This window comes from Delphinus delphis, chromosome 15 (genome assembly GCF_949987515.2).
Source record: "Delphinus delphis chromosome 15, mDelDel1.2, whole genome shotgun sequence".
NCBI lineage: Eukaryota > Metazoa > Chordata > Mammalia > Artiodactyla > Delphinidae > Delphinus > Delphinus delphis.
Window position 1 is genome coordinate 82,706,718 of NC_082697.1, and position 18,341 is coordinate 82,725,058.

The 18,341-nt window shown below is 44.6% G+C and overlaps 1 protein-coding gene across 4 annotated transcripts in view; it reads left to right on the top strand.

Annotated features, from left to right (window-relative positions):
- Window positions 1-2,161: 2,161 nt before the first annotated feature.
- Window positions 2,162-18,341, top strand: part of BAIAP2L1 (BAR/IMD domain containing adaptor protein 2 like 1) — an 87,667-nt gene continuing 71,487 nt past the window's right edge. For all 4 annotated transcript variants that reach the window (XM_060032433.1, XM_060032434.1, XM_060032435.1 and 1 more), the window contains exon 1: window positions 2,162-2,483. In XM_060032433.1, the coding sequence (XP_059888416.1) occupies window positions 2,433-2,483 (51 nt within the window). In that variant the 5' untranslated portion in view covers window positions 2,162-2,432. The remainder of the gene's footprint in view (window positions 2,484-18,341) is intronic.

Below are 18,341 nucleotides of genomic sequence, written 5' to 3' on the forward strand. Positions count from 1 at the left end.
AGTTCCGGGCAGTTGGAGAGCAGCTGCAGTGCTTTCTCAGCAGACAGAATCTGCCTCTCACCTTCTCCTGAGTCATTCCTTTCTATTGATTCACTTTACTTCACGCTGAGCATCATGAAATCTCAGAACAACTAAGACTGAGGGTTTTCAAGTTTGCATGAAACCACACACCTGAAGAGCCTAATACAAATGGCCTTTGGAGAGTGCGCCCATCTTTTTAAACCTATAGCACATTTGACTGTACCTCTACTACAGCTTTCATTGCAGTCCTCCTTAAATTCTACCTCCTGCACATGTATGAAAGGCTTGGGTCAAGGCCAGTACGCTCTGCACTCCTCCTGCCCCCAGAAGAGCCCCTGGCACAGAGCAGATAATCAATACTCTCCTGTTATTTGGGACTGAGTGGCCCTAGTCCTGATGTCGGTAGAGACCAAGAGCTGACCATCCTCTAAGACTTCTAAAGAGTTCAATATGACAGTTAAATATCTGTTTGAAGATTTGCATACAACTGTGAACCTGGTCCTTCAATCAAATTCCAACCTTGGAAATCAAACTGGGCCATCTGAGGCATGTGCTGGTTTTATGGTGGTTTATTAATTGCCCCAAACCACAATGCTGAGCTGTGGGGTGTTAAAGGTTAAGCCTCTGCTCTCTTTCCGGCTCCTCGGCTGACTGCCTTGCAGCAAAGGGTGAAATGACCCCATTCATCAGAAGGCACAGAGGGAGGTTCTAAAACAAAAGGTAACCAACCTGACCTGCAAAGTTAAGGCAGCGATTTTCAAGTTTAAATAAAAACGAACAGACATCCTTGAAGAGCCCAATAGGTAACGGTGATAATGATACGGTCATCAGTTCACTCAATATGGCAAATAAAACCCACCTGGCAAATCTTACGAGTCAAATGCTAGAAACCTGTTAGGAAAGAGGCAGCTGCTTCCACTGCCTGAAGCCTAGGGCTGTTGTGTTATTTCCCCCAACACCCAAGGACACATAACCTTTTGGTTCCCAAGCATGATATGCTTTATAGCTTGCAAAACCTGATAACATTGTCCCAGAGTCCAAGTTGTTGGTTCTAAGTCCAGCTGCATCTCATGCTCTGGTGTTCCCACCTAGGTCACACAGTGCTTTCTTTGTGTACATTTCCCAGTGAATTTTATAACAGAAGCAGTTTAGAAGCCTCATGACCTAACAAGCCCATGAAAGATGAAATTGCACCCAGATAGAAGTTTTTAAAATCCAGCATAAGATCTCCTGCCCTGTTGGGTGAGTGTCTCAGATACGAAGCCGTGCTTCCCGCTCGGAAAACGGGAAACTTTTCTGGATCCTCAGGGTCTGGGCTGGGGCTGGGATGGAGACAGAACGGGGAGTTACTCCACAACACCTGCACTCACCACGGTCTTCTAAATCTCGATCTTGTGAATAGCACGATCTTGTGAATAGCACGGTTACATCGCATTGAATTAAAGGTCCTTCTTAGAGCAAAGTTTAAAAACGTACTGCTATTTCTGTAACCAGATCGTGGCATTTATTAATTTTTTCATATATCAGGAGCTTCCAAAAAGGGCTGCAAGTGGCAGCCCCTTTCCTCCACCTATGAGAGCCTATGTCCTGGGGTCCCACAGATCTTTGAGGTCAGGGACACGGGTGCGCAGGAAGGGGTCAAGCAGGGAAATCAATACAACTGGGGGACGTGGGACCCTCTTTCCGAGTCCCCAAAAGGCAGCTGGGGGTAGCGCCCGCGGAGAGCGTGGGTGTCAGGGCATTCGTCGCCCGTACTGAGAGGGGCACTACAGGGCTCTAGGACCACAAAGGCCTGACGGACTTCGGTATGGGCTCCAAGCAGAACAGCCTCGCGGGGTCCGGGCCCCAGCGCCCCAGCGGCCCAGTGCGCCTCAGGTGGGGACGGTTGACCCAGCTCACCTTCGCCCCGCCCACATGGGGGCCGCTACACTCCGCCCACCCACCGCCTCAAGAAGAGTTGCTCGGCTCACTTGGCTCAGCGCGCCTCTGCCCCGCCCACACGGGCCTCACTGACCCGCCCACCACGGGCCGCCCGCTCGGCCCGCCTCCTTCCCACTGCCCCTGCCGCCTCAGGTGGGGTAGTCCCGCCCACTCGGGCCGCCCCGCCTCGCGGCCGCCCCGCCCACCCCGCCCGCCTCAGGTGGGGCCGCTTGGCCAGCCCTGCTCGCTCCAGAAGGGTTGGGCCGCTTCTCCTCAGTTCCTCCAGGGCGGCTGCGGCGGTGGCGGTAGCGCTGCAAGTTTTGACGTTTCGGACGCGGAGGCGCGCGCCTGCACTCCCCGGCCGACGGCTGTGGAGGCGGCTGACCCTCGAGGGCCCCTCAGCCGCGCCCCGGCGCTCCCGCCGCCCAGGGTCGGGCGGCCACGAGGCCCGGCCGCGTTCTCCCGCGCTCGCCAGCCCGGCGGCTGCAGCCATGTCGCGGGGGCCGGAGGAGGTGAACCGGCTCACGGAGAGCACCTACCGGGTAAGCTGGCCCGGGGCGGCCCAGGACCCTGGGAGTGCCGGGGTTCGGCGTTCGAGGGCGGGAGTCCCGGGGACAGTAGAGGCACGGGGGTTCGAGGCCGGGGAAGCGGGGAGGCCCCGCCGGCGGCCGGCATTCCTCGCCGGGGGAGACGGTCGGGATTTTTCACCTTCGGGGTAAGGAGGGGACTTTACGCGGGAATGTCCTTCCCTCCCCCATCCTCTCCCCTTCTCCCCTCCCCCTCCTCTCCCCTCCCAGCGCTGGAGACGCCCAACAGATTACACATTTCACAAGCAAACGTCTGTGGGGAGAGTTGGGGGCGGGGGCGTCTTGTGTCGCCCCTGGGGCGCGTCCTCCTCCCCAGCTTCTCCTTGGGGTCGGTGACCGCGCCGGCGTGGCTGCGGCGATTAAGCTCTCGGAGAGCAAAGAGCCAAGCTCGAGTTTCCTCTGAGAATGTAGGGGGGAAACTCCCAGGTAATTAACAAGCGCCAGGTGAGCTGAGCTCGGCGCGGGGGCCTCCGGGGGGCGCTCCCTCTGAGACCCTGCCTCACGCAGCTTTAAGTTCAGCTTGGCTTTTTAGACGTCGATTATTTTGTGAGGTTATGGGAGTCAAAGAACGCCCGAGGTTTGAATAAAATAGACCTAACCTCAAGGAATGCGTCGATGGTCATTCTCTTAACTTTCACTTATTACGAGCGAATGTTTCCAGAAACGAACAGTTTTAGGATTAGTGGCCAGTTTAGTAAGTTTAAGTACTTATAAATGAATTCCAGTTGAAATAAGATATGTGTTTAATCATCTGATATTAATAGAATACAAAACAACTTTTGTTTTAATTCGGCTTAGGCTCATGGAACTCAAGTTCTCTAAATTCATTTGTAGCCATTTTTAAGACCCACAGTTGGGTCATTTTTTATAGGTTTTTTTTTTAACCCTAAAATTTAGTTTCTAGTTTTGCAAGGTCTGAGTGAATTCCTGAAATCAGAGTTTATTGACTTTTGTTGGCTAAGAATAAAAGCATGAAAATAGTTTCATAATCCTTCGAAGTTTAAAAGATTGGTTCCCTTCATCTGGATACACAAATACTGTCATATGTAGATTATACTGCATAGGTAGATACAGTAGGTACAGTTGTCATGGTATTTGGGGGCTCAGTAGGTAAATGTGACCAAAATCCGTTCCTTGTTCATGTTTCCTTAATAGAGGGGCAGTTTTTAGAAATCCCAGAAATTTGAATGTTAAAGTTTTACCTTTGGGTTGAGATTGTTTAATATTTAAATGATCCTGAAGATGGTGGGGTAGGAAGTGGGGCATGTTGATGAAGTGTGTAAATATAACATTTTTACTCTTGGACTTGGGAGTAGTGGCTACTCTGATGACTGTCCAGTTAAGGACGGTAAAACTGTACTTTTGTGAGGAATGCAGATCATTGCAAATTTGAGTGGAGTTGTGCTCCTCCTGCCTCCAAAACACAGACACATATATCTTTCCAACCTGAGATACCAAATGTGGCATGCAATCCTGAAGTCACTCTTCTCTGCTTTTTCTCCCAGTTCTTCCTGACTTTCACTTTTAGTGGTGACTCAGTGGAGGGACTGTACTCAAGTGAATTACAGTGCCACAAATGCCAATGTCACATTACTCAAAGAACTGAGGCAGGAGGGAAAAAGTGTGGATTTTATAGTTTTGGTTATGTGTATTTATAGACATAAAGCATTGTAAATCATTTTCATATTTTGAAAGGCTGTAATACACTGAAGATTAGAGACCAGTACCTTATTGCTTTCTACTCCCAGGTGTCTTAAAAGATACAAAAAGCTCACAGATGTTTATTGACTGACTTTAATCACCATTTCCTCGTTAATGTTTGGGGTCATCTTTAGGTTGGGATGGTGGGATAATAATTTACAGCTCCAGATAACAAGTTTATATGTAATCTATGAAGTGGATGCTGCTAGCTCGCGCTTTGACTATGATGGAAATGCACAGTGAAATTTTATGTTCACAGGTCTGATTGAAAGCCCACCATCCTTTCACCACCTCCTCTTTGGGTTCTTCCCCTCCCCCACCCCACAAAGACGAAAGCTGAAAACAATTTAACTTTAATATGGTAAAAATCTCCCTGCAGTGTTGATGAACCTAGAAAAGAGGTCTCCTTTATGTTACCTGGCAAACCAGAATGTTTTACTAATAGAAACACAACCTAACCAGGTGTGTTTACAAAAGCCACCTGCAAATGAGATTTTATGACTTACATGGGTTTTAGATTTTTTTTTTAATACTCAAATTTTTCTAACTTTGAAAAAAAGGAATACTTTAGAGAAAAGGAGGAATTATAAAGTGGTGTGATCCTCTGTATGCAGTATCAAATACCTTTAAATATTTATTTAAACATTTGCTGAGTTTTCTAAAATGTATACTTAGACAAATGATTACTGGAGAGCCATGCTAAATCCCGGGAAGATGTGTATTTTATGGCGTCACAAACAAATGGCATGGTAGTAAGTCCCAAAATGTCAGGTAGTGTCACTGTTGCTAATTAGAATTAAGCCAAAGATCCCTCTCCCTCCCCACTCTTCAGCCTATACTATGCCCATAATTTTCCCACAGCAGCTTGCTTGTGATTTTGTATGGTTTTCTAATGAGTACGTGCTTTAGTGGTACAAGGAAGAAGTAAAGTTCAAAAAAAACCCTTAATTAAAAGTAACCACACACACGCAAAAAAGTAGCCACAACCTTCCTAGAAGTTAGAACTATTGGTCTTAGGAAGTTGAGGAGGGCTGGATGTGATGTCATCCAGGGATGTCACCCCTACATTAATCTTGCTGAAGCAGCAGTGATGGGGAAGGGGACACAGAGGTCTTTGTTTAAATGCCACCTTCTCAGAGTCCCACTCACACAGCTTTAAAATCCCAGATGATGCCATCCATCTTCCAGTCCCACCTAAGCCTACTTTACCTTCCCCCACTCCCCACAGTGCTTATGACCTTAGCATGTAATATATATTTACTTATCATATATGTTTATTCCTACTCCAACTAGAATGTGAGCTCCCAAAGGAAAGAAGCTTTGTTTGGTTGTGTTCTGAGCAATTAGAACAATTCCTGGCACCTAGTAGGTGTACATATTTGTTGAATAAATGAACATTTAATTAATTTCATTAGCACCTGTCCTGTGCCAGTCTCCCCTCTCCCTCCCTTGACACTGTGTTTCATTCGAAGTGTACATCAGCCATCTAGGTGGACATGGATCTTGTATACCATTGAGAAGGTGAGGCCCAAAGTCTGTGAGAGACCAGTGCCCACATGCCAGTTCCCCTGCCAGCCTCCATCCCTCTCCTTTTTTGTATAGAAATTTAGCTTGTAGTGGCCAACAAATGCACAAACCAAATACATTTTCATACTTCAGTCATCTAAGATGTCACGCAGAAGTTTGTCATCGTTAACTCATCATCATTGACATGTTTTGAACAAACCTTTCTTTGAATAAGAAAATGAGGTACTTTTGTTCTTTCACTGGGCAAAGCGAGTGGTCTAGGCCTATGTGCTAGGTTTTGTTTGTGTAAGGGTGGTTTATTTTCTCGACTTGGGTTTAAGTGGGGACATGTAAGTGAAAGTCCCTGCCTGGTTGGCTTCCAGTGTGGACTGTGGCATATAGGTCTAGCTTTTGAAGCTTTCAGTTGCTGTTTATGTTTATTGTTGTTGTTGTGTAGGCTACTTGATATCTTCATGTGTTCCCGCCATAACACTACTTTCTTCGGGTATGCTGAAGATAAAATGGGACTTGCAGAAGACCAGACAACTTGCTCTTGGCTCCATGATGACTAAAAAAGGGGATTGTAAGAATCAGGTGCCAGGTAGCGGCAGAAAGCGTTGCCAGGTATCGAATATTAAACCGCACAGCCCAGTATTGTAGCTTTTTTTATGGTAAAATGAAAACACAAAGCCAAACACTGAATGTCCTTTCTTGTCATAACATTTTTCTTGATTGGAAAGAGGTTTTAGAACTACAATAACATTGCTAAGCAGACAGAGCAACGTCCTTTTTAATGAAGGCTGGGGCCACTTGGACTTGTGACACCGAGTTTCAGGTTGCTTTTGAGTTTACACTTGTGACATTATTCCAGGATTAGGCATTAATTCTTGCCTTGCACTTTTATCGTAATGAGCTGCAGGCAGACCTGCAGGGGAAACCTAATGTCTGTGCAATTGCAACCAGTTGGATTTTTTTCCCCTCAACATTCCACACAGGTATTTATTCTGCACTTCAAAAGTAAAAATCATTATAAAAGCAGCACAAATATTCATTTAACTTATCTGTTAACATTTGCAAATGTATATATTTTTATTTCTAAAACTTTTATTTTTATTGAAGTATAGTTGATTTACAATGCTGTGTTAACTTCTGCTGTACAGCAGCACAGTGATTCAGTTACACATATATGTACATTCTTTTAAAAATCCTTTTCCATTCTGGTTTAATAGTTCCCTGTGCTATATAGCAGGACCTTGTTGCTTATCCATTTTTTTTTTTTTTAAATATTTATTTATTTATTTTTAGCTGTGTTGGGTCTTCATTTCTGTGCGAGGGCTTTCTCTAGTTGCAGCAAGCGGGGTCCACTCTTCATCGCAGTGCACGGGCCTTTCACTATCACGGCCTCTCTTGTTGTGGAGCACAGGCTCCAGACGCACAGGCTCAGTAGTTGTGGCTCACGGGCCTAGTTGCTCCGTGGCATGTGGGATCTTCCCAGACCAGGGCTCGAACCCGCATCCCCTGCATCGGCAGGCAGATTCTCAATCACTGCGCCACCAGGGAAGCCCATCCATTCTTATTTCTAAAACTTTTTATTGAACTTTAATATGCACACTGAAAGGTTTGCTTAGGTGTATAGAGCTCACTAAATTGTCACAAACTGAACCCACGTGTGTAACCAGCACTCAGATCAAGAAGTAGACCACGACCGGCCCCCAGAGTCCCTCTCATGGCCCCTGCCAGTCACTGTGTCCCCTCCAAGATAACTGCTCTCCTGACTTCTAGCAGCGCTAATTAGTTTGGCTTATTTTGTCTGCCTTCTTTCACCCAGTGTGTCTGTTGGATTCATCCATATCACTGTAGCAGTTGTAGTTAGTAGATCTAACTCCACTGTAGTTAGTAGATCCCCCATGCATGCGGGATCTAGTTCCCCGACCAGGGATCGAACCTGGACCCCCTGCACTGGGAGCGCGGAGTCCCAGCCACTGGACCACCAGGGAAGTCCCTGTTATTTTTAATTTGGGTCTTCTCCCCACTTAGATTGTACATGTTTGTGAACAAGTCCCCCAGATTATACTTCTCAGCATTTCCCACAGTCATTCATGTTTTATTAATTTACATGTGTGTGTTGGTTTTAACCTCAGAGGCTCTTTAAAACTATATTTTTTTCTGATACCAGAGAATTTCCAAAATTTCTATGAATATTTACACCAAAAGTAAAAGTCACCCAGAATCCCACACTGTTAACTCTTACTGTCACTCTTTCCAGTATCTCTCAGTACATCTTTCCATGTCAGTCAGTATTGTGTGCTTCATCACTTTGATGACTCTCCATTCTTCATCAGAATTTATTGATCCACTCCCCTTTTCTTGGATGTAAGATGGTTGCCAATGCTTTGCTATTAAAGTACTGCACTGAACGTCATTGCAGGTAAAGCTTTGCACAAATCTGGGATCTTTTCCTTAAGCTAAATCCCCAGCAGGAGTTGTGGGTCAAAGGGTAGTCAACATTGTAGAGCATATTTGTGATACATTGCAAAATGCCCTCCAGAAGACTTGCCCCAATTTATGCTGTAATCTGATCCTGTGAGAATGTACCTTTCCTGAACCTCAACCAATTAAGTAGGTCTTTTAAAACTGCTTCCTTTTTTTCTTTTTTTTTTTTATAACCGTTAGAGGGTTTAAAAAAAAAGTAGTAGAACATGTATACCTATAACATAGAGTATCTTGTGGACATTGGCTGGGAGAACACCCTAGATTTCATGTCTAGCACTACCGGGTATAATTTCCCCTATAAACTTTGTACTTGTAGATGTGTCCAGAGTAATTACAGCTCTGTGGCCCCTGAGGCCTGTATGTTTCTGTTCTTACTTTCCTCAGCCTTGATTTTATACTTCTCTTTATGTTTTCCAGACCTTGAGTTGGTCTTTCTGGTTTATCCTTATTTTAAGGACTGTGTTCTGGTTGTAACTCAGATCTTTATGGTTAAAGGTAAGAGTTGTGGAAATGAGATGAAATGTTACTGGTTTCTCTCTCGTTCCAAAATAAATGAAAAATATTACCAGAATGTGTTCCCAATCTAGGAAGCAAAATAAATAAGCACCCCTCAGAGATGTAAGGGATTGCTCAGGGCCTTCTAGAGCTGTGTTCTGAGAGAGAACAGCCAGTGGGTGAAGATACTTCTGGGTTTGTTGCTTAAACTGGTTTTATTTATATGGTAATTTGGGGGTTAAAAGTCCCTAAACAGTAGCAATTCCTCCAATAAAAATATTAACGGCTAGCTGTGGTTAGCTCTAGGGCAGGGGGCAAGGGGCTTTTACTTCTTACTTACAGTCGACCTTCTGGGGTGTTTACATTTTATGTGAGCGGGTCACTTTTATAATACTTAAGCTAAAAAAAACCCCCTAGAAATTGATAAATCTATACCATTTTAATGGATAAAAAGTTTTAAAAACTAAGGTAAAGTGTGCCACTTTCTACCTCTGTTTCGCAAATTAACCTTCTGAGGGTAAACCTAATTTAAAATCTTACCATTTTCTCTTAATTTTTACTTATGCGGGTACATTTTTAACTTTTACTAACCTGAGACTGTGAGTGCAACAGAAGAAAAATTCAACAAAACTGAGAACCAAATTCTAGTTCTTACAACTGTCTTTTCAAAGTCTTACTCCTGATGTTGCAAGCAGCTGATCCACTTCGAGTGCAGCTGTATCCTTGAACTGTACGAAAGCAGTAAGATGGACCAGAAAAGGTACAAAATTGGTATTAACAACCTGCCAAAGTAAGAAGGGATAAAAGTTCAGATGATAAGAACATATTGCCTATAATAAACATGAAAAAGACCTGGGTGTGGGTCAGGACAGATCTCAGCTACTAGCCACCCTAAGTGCTTCCCTTTGACCTTCCGGATGGAGCAGCCCCCTCCTGAGTTAGGAGAAGAGAAGCTCCAGTCCGGGGGGGCTGGGGGAAGGGAGGGGAGAGGAGGACCAGAGACAACCCTGGTCACCTCTCGGATTCGGCTGCCTGAGACCTAAGCTAACAGACCAATCCATTTCTGGATGCAAAAACTCAAGTGACAGAAAAGAATCAGGAAAATCGCAATGATAATTCCTTATATTTAAGTGCTGCAATTTAAAAAAAATTTTTTTAATGGTTTCAATTGACCAAATGGTGTATTTTTTGCGGGCTTCATCTTACACTGGGAGCAGCTTGAGGTGCCGGCCGTAACTATGTCTGATGGTACAATATATTTCTAAGTGTGTGAACACTTTAAACATGCAAAATGCTGTTCTTACATGACAGTCCAACTGTTGTGCCCCTGAGACAGATGACTTCTTCAGCAAAACAGTCCATCCTTTGGACTTATTCCTTCGCCATATTCCTCCATTTGACCTTGCCTTCAATTTTCACATCTGTGAACAAGGGTGAGGATAGTACCCACCTCATATGGTTGTTGTGAAGATTAAACATAATAATGAACGAAAGCTCTTAGAACAGTGTGTTGGCTGCGAGCAGTAGTAGCTTGTGTTTGCTGGACCATACCACCCTACGTGCATTGATTTTCATGTGTTTTGTTTACTGCTTATCCTCAGCATCTAGTAGAGTGACTGACACATAGGCAGGTAAAAGAATAGTATTAATATTATTGGCACAAATTTGTCTCTCAATCGACGAGCTGTACACTCCTTGAGGATTTTTTGAAATCTCTCATTGTGCTGTTGGCACAGTAAGAACTCAGAAATATTTGTTGAATAAGTACGGATGTATGCTTATCTCACAGTTGTAACTAAATCCTCACCTGCTCCATGGCCAGTGAGACTGAGATGGCACTAACAATCACAGCTACCGTGTTCTGAGCATCTGTTAGGGATGCACTAACTAAGCTTCCCACCTACATTTATTCCTTCTGCAGCTCTCTTCTTGTGCCCCAGGCTGTACCAAGCACTGTGGTCACCACTGGAAACCACCCTAGAGAAGAAACAGCCTGTGCTTTTCTAAAGTTTATAGTTTATGACAGGACAACAATGCCAGCCTTTCCCCTCCGCCTTGGCCTGCCCGGGATCATCAATTCTGCGTTCTTGCTCCTTCCCCCCACCTCCAGCAGTATCAGAGGCGTCCTGCCTTTACCAGTTCCGTTCTTCAGACTTTGTTTGCTTTGTCCCAGTATTGGAAGAAAGGAGGAAAAGAGTGATGTATGAGCAGGTTAAGAAGAGTGAAGAAGAGTTTCTTAGGCAGTTTGTAAGAAGTCTTTGGAAAGTTGGCTATATGAGAGAAGTAGATGAAAACAAAGCAACAAAAGTTTTAGAAGTTTTGATTCCCCTTACTGGTATCAGAACTGTATTTAACAAACTTGAACTATTTTTACATTATTTTGGGTTTTTGAACAATATTTCTCAGATTGCAAGGGCTGGGATTTTTTTTTTTTTTTTAATTTATTTGTTTGCCCCGAGTCTTAGCTGCGGTAGGCGGGCTCCTTAGTTGAGGCTTGTCAGCTCCTTAGTTGTGGCATGCTAACTCTTAGTTGCAGCATGCATGTGGGATCTGGTTCCCTGACCAGGGATCAAACCTGGGCCCCCTGCGTTGGGAGCATGGAGTCTTGTCCGCTGCACCACCAGGGAAGTCCCAAGGGCTGGGATTTTAATGCAAAGCAGAACGACCTGTCTCACAGGATCTTATTGAGGGCAGTTCATTAGAATTATTCCAGATATTATGTAAGAGTGGTGTTTGGAAAGAACTAGTGAACTAAAAAAAGGAATGTCGCTTGCGATATGAAATCAGCAATTTACCGCTGACGCTTGAACAACACGGGTTTGAATTTGTACAGGTTTGCTTATACTTGGATTTTTCTCAATAGTAAATACTACAGTATTGCACCATCGCATTGATTGAATCTGTGGATACGGAGGGCCATCTATACTCAGATTTTCAACTGTGGGGAGCGTGGGCACCCCTACGCCTCATATTGTTCAAGAGTCAACTATACTTTGATCTGGTAAAGTTCCTGTTCCTCGTTAAGTACTTGGGGACTTTCTAAACAAATGCAACTGAGCACATGAGACATTCTTTCCTGTAAATTCATTGCTTGCTTTTTATTCCATGACACACCTTTTAAAATTAATAATAATCAGGCAGGCAAGAACACTTAACCAAATGGTCTAGCGTGCCCTGTAGCCTTCAAAGTGTATGTCTGTCAACAGCTATTTTAAACCCAGTAACTAATCAGTTACTGTTTCTTTAATACACGCCATCTATCTGTGGTAAAGTTATATATTTCTAAATGATTTTCAAGTTATATTAAAGGTGTTTTGCATTTCTTATTTTCACTATGTCAATCTAGATTGCCTGGGTATTTTTTCATACCTGTCTCCCTTAGACCATGCATTTTCTTTTCTTTTTTTTTTTTAAAGATTTTTTTTCTTTATGTGTACCATTTTTAAAGTCTTTATTGAATTTGTTACAATATTGCTTCTGTTTTATGTTTTGGCTTTTTGGCTGTGAGGCATGTGTGATCTTAGCTCCCCGACCAGGGATCAAACCTGCATCCCCTGCACTGGAAGGCGAAGTCTTAATCACTGGACTGCCAGGGAAGTCCTGACCATGCATTTTCAAGGGCTGGAACTCTTACCTCATTCATCTTTGGGTTCTGTACATCCAACATAAGGTTAGGCTCACTGTATGTGTGTAATAAAGAGTGAACAAGTGTGTAGTTGTTTCAAAGGCCCAAACGTGAGGACTTTACAAGTTAGTGGAGTGATACATAAGTACGTGTTCTCTAATACTTGCCATGATCTCCCTCCCTCCCTCCCTCCCTCCCTCCCTCTCTCCCCCTCTCTCTCTCTCTCTCTCTCTCTCTCACTCTCACTCTCTCACTCTCTCACTCACACACACACACACACACACACACACACACACACACACACCAGGAAAGAAGCAAATTTCCAGATTCTGATCGAAAGTTATGTAAGAGTTGTCCTAGCACTGTGGCTTATAGGAAGGATTATTTCCATTCTTTCAAATAAGAACATGGACCTGTAGGAACCAAGCAAAAATGAATGCTAATATTATCATAGCTGGAGTTTCAAGAAGTGATTTTTTTTTTTTTTTTTTTTTTTTTTTTTAACCATACGCGGGCCTCTCACTGTTGTGGCCTCTCCTGTTGCGGAGCACAGGCTCTGGACGTGCAGGCTCAGCAGCCATGGCTCATGGGCCCAGCCGCTCCGCGGCATGTGGGATCTTCCCAGACCAGGGCACGAACCCGTGTCCCCTGCATCGGCAGGCGGACTCTCAACCGCTGCGCCACCAGGGAAGCCCAAGAAGTGATTTTTTACTTTAGTCTCACAGGTACTACTTCCTCTGAAGTTTAAGGTCCAAAAGTTGCTTGAAATCTGGGGTAGGTCCCCAAATCCTCTTGCTGATGGAGGCCAGTGTGGGCCAGACACTGCTACCATGTCTGATAGCATTGGCAGTTAGTAAGCTAGGATTGCCTACTCTCAGCCTGGAAAGGGTGTTTAGTGCTGCCAGGAAATAACGTGCAGCTATATGGAGTTACAGCACCTGCTGGACCTTGGACCCAGTGTAATCATCTATACTTAAAATTACAAGGAAGGGCTTCCCTGCTGGCGCAGTGGTTAAGAATCCACCAACCAATGCAGGGAACATGGGTTCGAGCCCCGGTCTGGGAAGATCTCACATGCTGCAGAGCAGCTAAGCCTGTGTGCCACAACTACTGAGCCTGCACTCTAGAGCCCTCATGCCACGACTACTGAGCCTGTGCTCTAGAGCCCACGAGCCACAACTACTGAGCCTGTGTGGCACAACTACTGAAGCCCATGCGCCTAGAGCTCGTGCTCCTCAACAAGAGAAGCCACCGCAATGAGAAGCCCGCGCACCACAGTGAAGAGTAACCCCCACTCGCCACAACTAGAGAAAGCCCGCGCGCAGCAACGAAGACCTAATGCAGCCAAAAATAAATTAAAAAAAAAAAACTACAAGGAAACGTGGTTTCAAATGATTCCCCTCATAGACACATGTGAAACTTTTGTCTAGTGTTTAAAGTAAAATGAAACTTTCCTTCACTGGAAGGAAAGTGTTGAATAGGGTTCAGGCCATTTTTTTCCCCCAAGTTATGTTATCAGATGGTCATGAACACTTATTACCTATAACATGGTTCTCCCTCCACAATTTTCTTTAAAAATAACAATTGAAAACTAGTACACTAGTTTACTGGGTGGAATAGCTCTGGGACCTCATTTTCTTGACATGTTTGATAATTTCTTCCAAAACGTTTGAACAGTTATAGAACACACTTCTTTCTCACACCAGTATGTTGGGACCTTTTTGTTTTGCTTAATTGTGCTTTGGCTTCAGAGCAGTTCTTGCTGCCTAAATGAGTAGGGAAGGTGGAGTTTTGTCACAGAAATCTGTTTCTTTAACCAATGAAATAAAAGGTCCCGGAGATGTAATTGCTTCTAGTAATGGATCTTAAGAAGCAGCAAGATGTACCTTTCTGGTTCTGATCACACTGGTTTTCATCACCTGGTTGGTTCTTAAAGGAGCTTGGGATCTACCAGATGCTCTCAGAACTCTCTCAGAATGTTCTAGGAGAGGCAAAGCCCAAAGAGGTGGCCCTGTTCTTTACTGACCACTAGCCCAGTGGCTTCTGGTGCAGAGATCATGTTGCTGGGGGGGGGAAGCCATGGAACCCTTGGCGCCTCGTGGCTTCATTTCTGGCATGCCCTTTGCCCTCTGAATGAAGGACCACTTTTGCAGAAATAATTATCTACAAACCAAAGCCTGGTTATGAATAAAGAAAGGAAAGGAAGAAGGAAGGCAAAACAGTGTTTAAGTCATAGTGAAAGTTTCATGGAGTGGGGTTCCCTCTGTGGGCTGAAGATTTCCTATGAAACTGTCCTTCTAGAGGGACACGGTAATGATTTTTTGCCAGAGAAAAAGAAAATGGAGAAACATTTTTGCCAAACTCCTTCCCCAATCATAGCTGGAAAGATAACTGCCAAGCAGGAGATTGGTCTCAAAATAGCTGGGTTATCTTTTTCTACTAATGGATCTAACTGATTGAGCAGCGGAAGTTGCTGCTAACAGCTACATGGGCATACATGCTCTGCAGACCAGGAGCATTGTTCTGTCTGGTCCTGGACCAGTGTTCACAGAGGACAGTGGATGACCTGCATCTCAGCACATCTGGGTCTTCTGTGGGCAGGCTAGTTAGAAACCACAGCTTTGTGGCATTTCTCAGCATTGAGGATTTAGAGCCTGAACCCTTAGCAGCCTGGGATGTCGAGAAGAGCAGGGTTTTGTTGTTGCTGGATTGTTGTTGTTGCTGTTTTTTTTTAATAGCTTTATTGAGGTGTAACTTATAAACTATAAAATTATAGTCTTTTCATCTATTCACCAGTTAATGGACATTTGGGTTGTTTCCAGCAACGTATTTTTTTAAGGACTGTGTTATTGCCTAATACTTAAAAAGTAATTTAAATGTCAACTTGGAAAAACATAGGGTTGGGGAGCAAAGTTCACAAGGAAAGATATGGCACTTGGAGATTTTGTAAGCCTGTTACGACTTAGTAGGTAGAGGGCAGAATCTTGCAGCTTCTATGAGCCTCTGTTGGAGCTGTTACGTTGAGCTAATGAATCTGCGAGCAGTGCATTACCTCACTCCACCAATCCTTGCTGTGGCTAATCAGCCCACTGGGTTATTGTGTCTGTGTGTTCAGATGAGCTGAAGGCACGTGATGCAGCTGATTCGTCCACGAGCACATACATCTCATATAATTTTAAAAGAATTCAAAAACTGCTGCTGCGAGTATACCTTGGGCATTAGATAGTCCAGGTACTGTTCTTGGTGCTGGAGGTGCAGTGGTCCTTGGCCTTAATTTACTTAATTTCCTTAGTTTCTACTAAGGAGACAGAGTAAACAGGTAATATCCTGTAAGGGAGTGACAAACCTTTTGATGAAAGAGAAGGAGGAAACAGCTGGAGAGAGGGCGGGAGGAGGAGGGTGGAGGAAGCTGTCTCTGAGACCCAGGTGGGCGGGTATCCAGGAGAAGGGCCTCCAGGCAGAAGGAGAGCAGGTGCAGGATCCCTGTGGTGGAATTGGTTTGGCCTGTTCCGAGCACAGCCCAGAGGCCATTGGCCTGGAGCACAGAGATGGGGGCAGGGAGGGGAGGCCACAGCCCAGACTGGCTTGATTGCAGGCATGATCCACGCTTTTGGTGCCTCTTCTCACCCTGTGGTGAAAAGGACAAAAGTCACTAATGACTTTATTCCATGACAGACTTGAGAGCTGAGGATAAAAACCACCTTTCATTGTTTCTCTTCCCCTGCTTAGATAGTTCCAGTCCTGTGTCCTTTTTTTAATGCTGACAAGGGAAACGGTTTACTGTACTTAAAAAAAAAAGTACTGTTTTTCACCCATTGGGCAAAAAAAGTATGACACCAGGTGTTGGTGATTGTGGTAAAATAGCACAGCGGTTGTAGGAGCACAGATTGCAGCAGCCACTTCGGAGAAAGTATTCGGCAGTAGCTAACAAACCCGAAAAATCTTCACGTACCCCATGCCCCAGCAGTTGTGTTTCTAGGAGAATTCTCACCCACATGCACAAGGAGACATCGACAGCTTCTTGCCACACAGTTGGTGTTAGCAAAAACCTGGAAGCCGCCTAAATGTCTCTCGGTAGAGGAAGTCCAGAAACCAGCTCACGCTGCTGTGCGGCCTGGAAGGTGTGAAATTGTGGGGCAGCCGGGCAGCCTGGAGTCTACGAGTGGAAGGTCTTTTTCCTCAGGGAACCCCAGTTTCATTCTTAGAGCCTTTCAGCCGACTGAGAAGCCCACTCAGATTTCTGAGGGTAATCTCTTAAAGTCTACGGGTAGTTAGCCACATCGACAATTCCTACCCGGCTGCACCGAAATTAGTATTCAATTGACTAGGTACTGTAGCAGACACACAAAATTAGCCATCACAAAGGGATACCATACAGAAGTTAAATCGGAATAAACCCAGTTAATACATATCAAGGTAGACAGGTCTCAGAAGCATAACACTGAATTTAAAAAAGCATGTAAAATGTATTACATGATACTGTTTATTTTATTAAATGTACAAAGCAAAATTATTTATCAATCCTGACTATATGTGTGTATAAATATGAGTTAGAAAGTTTACAGTCTTAACTAGTGGTTCTCTGGGGAGAAGAAAAAGGGATATGAGACTTGGATAGGGTGGCTGAAACACCTTGTGGTTTTGCAGTGTCATTCTGTAACGTTTTGATTTCTTTTCAGCAAAGGAAATTAATATGACAGTGTTAACCATTATGAATTCTTGGGAGGACTGCAGGTAGTTGGAGAATCTTCTTTTTCTCCCGCACTCCCTCCTTTTTTTAAGGGAAAGAAAAGGAGAAGATCAGAAATACTTGCCCATGTAGAACTGGTCCATATTGTGATGCTATTGGAAGATTAATTATATTCATCTAAAATCAGGAGTAAGATTACAAGAAGGCATCCAAAAAGAAAAAATATTGTAGAGACTCCCATAATTTCTCACCCTAAAATAGTGCTCTCTGTCATAAAAGCGTTTTCATCCCACTTTATTGCACAATTCTCAAGGAACTTGTCTGGAGGCCTGAGTGGTGCGCGCAAAGGTTAGTGCCCAGGCCTGACTCTGCCTCTCACTGCCGGTGGGATCTTCGGTGAGGTTTTTGTTTTGTTTTGTTTTTTTGCGGTTCGCGGGCCTCTCACTGTTGTGGCCTCTCCCGTTGCGGAGCACAGGCTCCGGACGCGCAGGCTCAGCGGCCATGGCTCACGGGCCCAGCCGCTCCGCGGCATGTGGGATCTTCCCGGACCGGGGCACGAACCCGTGTCCCCTGCATCGGCAGGTGGACTCCCAACCACTGCGCCACCAGGGAAGCCCTTCGGCGAGGTTTTTACATTTAACATCTCAGAGCTTCACGTCTCATCTGTAAAATGGGGAGGATAACCATCGCCTTGTTAGGATCTAATGAGCAAACCCGTGTGCAGTGCTAGGCACAGAGCCTGAAATGTAGGCTGCAGAGTGTCAAAATGTATCTCAAAAGGAAAAAAAGAATAAAGAGTTTTGAACTGAATAAAGCAGATAATAATTACACCTCCAGTTTCCTTTGTACTGCAGACTTCTGGAGGTTTTTGCGTTCACGGTCTCTCTCGTCCTGACGTGACGCTTTGAGGCAGGAGAGCCCGGATCATTTGTTTTCATGTTACAGAAAGGAAGCGGTAGTGCCTGGAGACTTCTGTGTAAATAGGAATGCTCATCCATCTGGAGAGTTGACTAATATTTTCTATCTTCTGTCTTGCAACGTTAATTACTACAGTTGATTCAGTGCACTGTCAGGTGCCTTGAAGAACACACAATAGGTGCTCCATAAATATTAGTTATTATTTCAGTGAATTCTCGTACCCCTCATGAGGTGGAAATTAGAGGTTTTCCCATACAGAGGAGGAGACTGAGCCTCAGCATGGAGGCATGCGATTTGCCTGAGGACTCAAGGCCAAAGTATTTTTTATGCAATAGTCCCCCACCCCTCAGGTTCATTGCTACTAGGGTGGCATGTTACAAATTAT